The 7137-nt window shown below is 36.5% G+C and overlaps 1 protein-coding gene across 1 annotated transcript; it reads left to right on the top strand.

The window, feature by feature from the left end:
- The first annotated feature begins 2212 nt into the window (after positions 1 to 2212).
- Positions 2213 to 6911, top strand: LOC128603986 (uncharacterized). Its single transcript, XM_053618756.1, has 7 exons — positions 2213 to 2467; positions 2795 to 2856; positions 2935 to 3089; positions 3180 to 3409; positions 6026 to 6087; positions 6183 to 6334; positions 6484 to 6911. Exons 2-7 carry the CDS (start codon positions 2837 to 2839, stop codon positions 6585 to 6587), a joined length of 723 nt encoding a protein of 240 aa, XP_053474731.1. The 5' UTR covers positions 2213 to 2467; positions 2795 to 2836; the 3' UTR covers positions 6588 to 6911.
- The last annotated feature ends 226 nt before the right edge of the window (positions 6912 to 7137 follow it).

The raw sequence follows: 7137 nt of genomic DNA, 5'->3' as shown, positions 1-7137 counted from the left end.
CAACAAACACGACTTCAACAAACACCTCTTCGACAAACACGACTTCAACAAACACATCTTCAACAAACACGACTTCGAACTCGAGCACGTCTCCAGAAACCTCTTCTACAAACACCACTTCAATGAACACGTCTTCAACCCCAAGTATGTCTACAAACACCTCTTCAACAAACATGACTTCAACAAACACCTCTTCAACAAACACGACTTCAACAAACACAACTTCAACCCCGAGCACGTCTACAAACACGTCTTCAACAAACACATCTTCAACCCCGAGCACGTCTACAAACACCTCTTCAACAAACACCTCTTCAACCCCAAGCACGTCTACAAACACCTCTTCAACAAACACCACTTCAACAAACACCACTTCAACCCCGAGCACGTCTACAAACACCTCTTCAACAAATACGTCTTCATCTACGAACACGTCTACAAACACCTCTTCAACAAATACGTCTTCATCTACAAACACGTCTTCAACAAACACAACTTCAACAAACACGTCTTCAACCCCGAGCACGTCTACAAACACCTCTTCAACAAACACGACTTCAACAAACACCACTTCAACCCCGAGCACGTCTACAAACACCTCTTCAACAAATACGTCTTCATCTACGAACACGTCTACAAACACCTCTTCAACAAACACGACTTCAACAAACACCACTTCAACCCCGAGCACGTCTACAAACACCTCTTCAACAAATACGTCTTCATCTACAAACACGTCTTCAACAAACACAACTTCAACAAACACGTCTTCAACCCCGAGCACGTCTACAAACACCTCTTCAACAAACACGACTTCAACAAACACGTCCTCAACCCCGAGCACGTCTACAAACACCTCTTCAACAAATACGTCTTCATCTACAAACACGACTTCAACAAACACAACTTCAACGAACACGTCTTCAACCCCGAGCACGTCTACAAACACCTCTTCAACAAACACGACTTCAACAAACACGTCTTCAACCCCTAGCACGTCTACAAACACCTCTTCAACAAACACATCTTCATCTACAAACACCTCTTCAACAAACACCTCTTCAACAAACACCTCTTCAACAAACACAACTTCAACAAACACGTCTTCAACCCCGAGCACGTCTACAAACACGTCTTCAACAAACACGTCTTCAACAAACACGACTTCAACAAACACGTCTTCAATTCCGAGCACGTCTACAAACACCTCTTCAACAAACACGACTTCAACGAACACGACTTCAACAAACACCACTTCAACAAACACCACTTCAGCAAACACGTCTACAAACACTTCTGTACCAGCTGCAGCATTCAACTTGGTCTTTAGCATCAGTGAAACCTTTGTACCAGCACTGGCCAATACCAGCTCTCCAGAGTTTACAACAAAAGCTGAAAGTGTCCGTAATCAGGTATGTTTAATTGTTATCGCTGGCAATTCTAATACATTTTAATCTTCTTAACAAAATAAATTTTGCCCCATGAATAGTTCTTTTGTCATATAAGACAACATAAAGAACCAATAACAGTCCCATTTGTGTCTTTCTGGTAAGAGGGTATACATACTGGTCATGTCTGATTCTTATCTCTTGTCTGATTTTTTCGATTTCAGTAATTAATATTGTGAAGTTAATGACATTCACCAGGCAATGGGGCAAATATCTGCATTTCAACATTTATAAGTCTCTGTATATGATTTACTCATTAACTTTAACTATATCTAGGCCTGTGACAAACAAACAGCCAATGTATATGAGGTCAGTGGTTATGAAAACTGAATTCTTTATTGAATTATATTTTTCAGCTTGAACCAATTTACAGACGACTCTTCAGTAACTTCCTCCGGATGGTAATTCATAGTTTCAGGTGAGAAATAATACATGAAAACTTCGCTCTAATTGTTTATCTTTACTTTTGAGATTCAGAATTTCATCCTGTATTTAACTATGGTTGTGTTTTAGGAATGGTTCGATTGTGACAGATTCCACTCTTGAATTTACTGCCAATGGCACCATCCCAACTAACGCCACAGTAAAAGACGCCCTTGTTAATGCGACTAGCACCAACTCAAGCTTGAACATTATTCCAAATTCTATAAATGTCACCCAGATTCCTGGTCAGTATTCACCTTCACTGATACTGCATTTTAATAACATTTTGTACATGTAAGTATTCTAATTCCTATTTAACCTCTCAATTAATAGTGACAAACAACACTTCAACAAACAACACTTCAACAAACACCACTTCAACAAACACCACTTCAACAAGCACGACTTCAACAAACACGTCTTCAACAAACACGTCTTCAAACTCAACCACATCTACAAACGGCTCTTCAACCAACTCTACTGTAGTAGCTGCAGTATTCAACTTGGTCTTTAGCATCAATGAAACCTTTTATCCAGCACTGGCCAATACCAGCTCTCCAGAGTTTACAGCAAAAGCTCAAAGTATCCGTAATCAGGTATGTTTTATTTACAATGCTTTTATTTATAATATATTTTAATCTTCAAAAATTGCCACTTGTACAGTTATTCTACTGTATAAGACAACATGAGAACTGATTATGTCTGATTCTTTCCTCTTGTCCTAATATGAATATTGTGAAATCAATTATGTTGGCCATGCAATAGTGCAGATGTCTGCATTTGAATGTTTATAAGTCTCTGTATATTACTTACTGGTTAACTTTAACTATATGTAGGTCTAAAATTACAAAACCAAATGGCCAATTCATACAAGTTCAGTGTTTATGAAAAATCTATTCATTTTCAATTAATTATTTTTTCAGCTTGAACCAATTTACAAACAAATCTTCAAAAACTTCCTCCGGATGGTAATTTATGGTTTCAGGTGAGAAATAATATATATAAAAACATTACTCTGACTTTTCAGAATTTTAACCGGTATTTAACTGTGGTTGTGTTTTAGGAATGGTTCGATTGTGACCAATTCAAGCCTTGAATTTACTGCCAATGGCACCATCCCAACTAACTCCACAGTAAAAGACGTCCTTGTTAATGCGACTAGCACCAACTCAAGCTTGAACATTATTCCAAATTCTATAAATGTCACCCAGACTGTTGGTCAGTATATACTATTTAAGAATATTGTATTATAATAACTGACTGGTAAATGTGGATATTCTGATTGAAATATAACCTCTCAATCAACAGAGACCAACACCTCTTCAACAAGCACGACATCAAACACAACCACAACCACAGCTTCAACCACAGCTTCAACCACAGCTTCAACCACAGCTTCTACAGTAATACCGCCAGCTCCTCCAAATACAACTGCAATTTTCAACATGATCTTCAGCATCCTAGAAACGTTTGATGCAGCATTGTCCAATACCAGCTCTCCAGCGTTTGCAGCAAAAGCTACAAATATCCGTAATCAGGTATGTTTTATTAATAATTCTTCCACTTAAAATTTATTAGATTTTTCTAAACAAAAGTGTGTGTGTGTGTGTGTGTGTGTGTGTGTGTGTGTGATAAATATTTATATTTTTGTGTGTGGATTCTCATTTTGCTCAGTTTATGACCTGCGTGTGGTGTTCAGACATACATTCCCTTTTGAAACTATTGTAACAGCACGGCCAATTCATTGATTTGTACTATACAGCAGATACATTAGTGTTTGAGATCAAAAGATGGATATGAAACGAGAGTTTAGGATTTAAGCTTTTATGTCCTGGTATTCACATCTAGATGTGTTAAACAATAAAAAAAACATGAAAACCTTTTGTATTAGAACATCCCATATTTAGGCAAGAAAGTATAGGAACAGATAAGTATTGAAGTAAATAACACTTAATATTTGGTTGCATGTCCTTCGCTTGCAATTACTGCATCTCTCCTGCGACTCACTGACACCAAACTGCTGGTTTCTTCTTCTGTGAAGCTTCTGCAGGTTTTTCCTGCAGCTTCTTTCAGTAGTTGTTTGTTTCGGGGGGTTTCTCCCTTCAGTCTCCTCTTCAGGAGGTGAGGTGCTGATCAGTTGGGTGAAGGTCTGGTGATTGACCTGTCCAGACTAAAACCTTCCACTTTTCCCCTGAAGTCCTGTGTTGAGGTGGAAGTGTGTTTTGGATCGTTGTCTTGATGCATGATGAAGTTCCTCCTGATTAGATTGGATGCATTTCTCTGTAAATTGGAAGACAGATTGTTTCTGTAGACTCCTGAATTAATTCTGCTGCTACCATCATGAGTTCCATCATCAATAAAGATTAGTGAGAATGTTCCAGAAGCAGTCATGCAAGCCCAAGCCATGACACTACCTCCACCATGTTTCACAGATCAGCTTGTATGTTTTGGATCATGAACGGATCCTTTCTTTCTCCACACTTTGGCCTTTCCATCACTTTGGTAGAGGTTCATCTCGGTTCCAGAACTTTTGTGGATCATCTCTGTATAATAATAATAATAATAATAATAATAATAATAATAATAATAATAAAAACAAACTATATTTTATAAATCACATTTAAAGGCAGCTTCTCAAAGCACTGTACACAAAATAAGCAATACACAGAAAAAATAAAACATTATAAAAGTTAATAATAATAATAATACCAATAATACCAATAATAATAATAATAATAATAATAATAATAATAATAATAATAAAAGTAAACATCAGCAGTCAAATGCAAGTTTAAAAAAGTGTGTCTTTATTTGAGCTTTAAAAATGCCAAAAGTCTGAGCTTCCTCGAGTTCAGGAGGAAGAGAGTTTCAAAGTGAAGGAGCAGAGACAGAAAAAGCCCCGTCACCCATAGATCTTCACCATGTTTGTGGAACAGTTAACAGATTACACTGTGAGGAGCGCAGTCTGAGATTTGGGGTGTAAGGGATTAATAAAGCAGATATATAATGAGGAGCCAAGCCATGTAATGCTTTGTATATCAGCATCATAATTTTAAAATCATATTTCTTTGTGAATTCCAATCTGGTTTTCTGATTCTTACTGCTGATGAGTGGTGTGCATCTTGTGGTGTGGCCTCTATATTTCTGCACTTGAAGTCTTCTTTCGAACGGTGGATTGTGATACCTTCACCCCTGCCCTGGGGAGGATGTTTGTGATGTCACTGACTGTTGTTTTGGGGTTTTTCTTCACAGCTCTCACAATGTTTCTGACATCAACTGCTGCTGTTTTCCTTGGCCGCCCCGTTTCATGTCTGGTTGTTAGAACACCAGTGGTTTATATCATTTTCAGGACATTCCAAATTGTTGTATTGGCTATACGCAATGCTTGTGCAATGGCTTTGATAGACGTTACCTCTTTTCTAAGCTTTAAAATGGGTTGCTTTTCTCCCATAGACAGCACTCTGGTCTCCATGTTGGTTTATCCTTTTTAACAACAAATGCAGTCTTCACAAGTGAAATCCAGGGCTCAAACCAAGAGTAGACATTCAAAGCTATTAATTCTTTAAACAATCGATTTAGCAGAGCACACCTATCAGTGGGTAGTGAGAAACATCTATCAGTCATGTTCAAATATTTTTGATCACTTAAAAAAAAATCGTTAGGTTCAAACAAAAGGTGCCATTTTCTAAATTATTTAACATATCTAGATGTAAACATGAGGAAATGAACGCTGAAATTGTGATCTATCGTGTCATTCATCTTATTATCTCAAACCCAAATGTATTCAATGTATAGCAAAAAGAACAGTATTAGCCTTGATGTTCCAGTACTTTTAGATCGGACTGTAAGACAACACCAAGATCTCATAATGGTTCAAAAGTTTGGCTTGCTCTTAAGAAGTAATATAGACCAGGTCTAATTTTTGCATTCGTCTGATGTTTCAGTTCTGTTTCATTAAGTTGTATGAATATTCTGAAGTCAGATTAAATGGACATGCCACGCGGCACAATTATATATGAATTTGAACATTTTTAAGTCTCAGTGTATTTGTTATTTATTCCCTTTATCTATATCTAGTACTAAATGTGACAGACCAGTTTATCCGTGTGTTTGAAACTGCTGTTGATTCCTGATTCATTTCTAATTTCTTTCAGGTTGAACCATTGTACAAGAAAGCCTTTAAAAACTTCGTCCTCATGCAGATTGTAAAATTCAGGTAAGAAGGAAGATCTGAATCTGTATTTCTTGTTTATTTCTTTGTTGATTAATGATTTAATTTTAATCTGTATCTCTACATTTATGTCCTTTCAGGAATGGTTCTATTGTGACAGAAAGCAACGTTTATATGAATTCTAGTGGCCCAAATGTTACTGCGACCCAAGTGAAAAATGTCCTTCTCAGTGGACTTAACAGCTTGAACTTTATTGTTGATCCAAACTCCATCAATGTCACCCAGATTCTTGGTCAGTATACACTTGCACAGACTTTACTGTGTGACTTATTAAGTAGTGTTTGTTAATTAGAAATAAGGCAAAAATGATTTTAGGGTTAAAGAAATATTTGTGTATATATTTGTGCATTAAATTGTATGTATAATGTTTATATTTTGCAGGTAATTCCATGTCACCAGTGATTGCCAGTTCACTTTCCATGATATGGATGTCTCTTCTATCACTTCTACTTTCAGTGGCATTGCACTTCGAGCTCTACACCTGATCAGATATATAATTTTTATAATAATTGACAAGACAAAGGGAACATGGGGAAAATGATTAATCCTTATAAACAAAGGTATCTTCACATAAGAAATACTAATATTTTGATTTGTTGAAACTGGAGACTTAATGAGGGTTCTGATTTGCTTGAAACTTTCTCCACATTCTAAGAGTCCTACAAGGATTTTCTTTCACTTATATTTACATCCATATATAATTCTTTGTACTACACAGTATAATTTCTAAACACTTACTTGTATATTCATACCTACATATAACTTCTCTATATAAGTGTACAATGATTATAAACATCATATGAAGGAAAGCTTTACATGATTTATTTGATATTTTCTGCACATAATTTAATAATGTAATGATACACTTTATAATTAAATGTATGTGGACAATCACAATCGCAACCGTATGTGTTTTATCCCAAAAGTGTTGCCAAAAAATTGGAAACACAACTGTATAGAATTGTATGCTGTAGAAAGGGCCATTGTGGGTGCAGGGTTTCGTTTAATCAAGCAGGGGCCACACCTAATTCCAGT

The sequence above is a fragment of the Ictalurus furcatus genome, chromosome 29 (assembly GCF_023375685.1).
Source record: "Ictalurus furcatus strain D&B chromosome 29, Billie_1.0, whole genome shotgun sequence".
Taxonomy (NCBI): domain Eukaryota; kingdom Metazoa; phylum Chordata; class Actinopteri; order Siluriformes; family Ictaluridae; genus Ictalurus; species Ictalurus furcatus.
This window is presented reverse-complemented; position numbering and strand designations above follow the sequence as displayed.

Excerpts from the sequence above, each read along its gene's own strand:
- LOC128603986 (XM_053618756.1), top strand. The coding sequence starts at position 2,837 with ATGGTAATTTATGGTTTCAG. Across the intron at positions 3,090-3,179 it reads AAATGTCACCCAGACTGTTG|AGACCAACACCTCTTCAACA; the intron begins GTCAGTATATAC and ends CTCAATCAACAG. Across the intron at positions 3,410-6,025 it reads CTACAAATATCCGTAATCAG|GTTGAACCATTGTACAAGAA; the intron begins GTATGTTTTATT and ends AATTTCTTTCAG.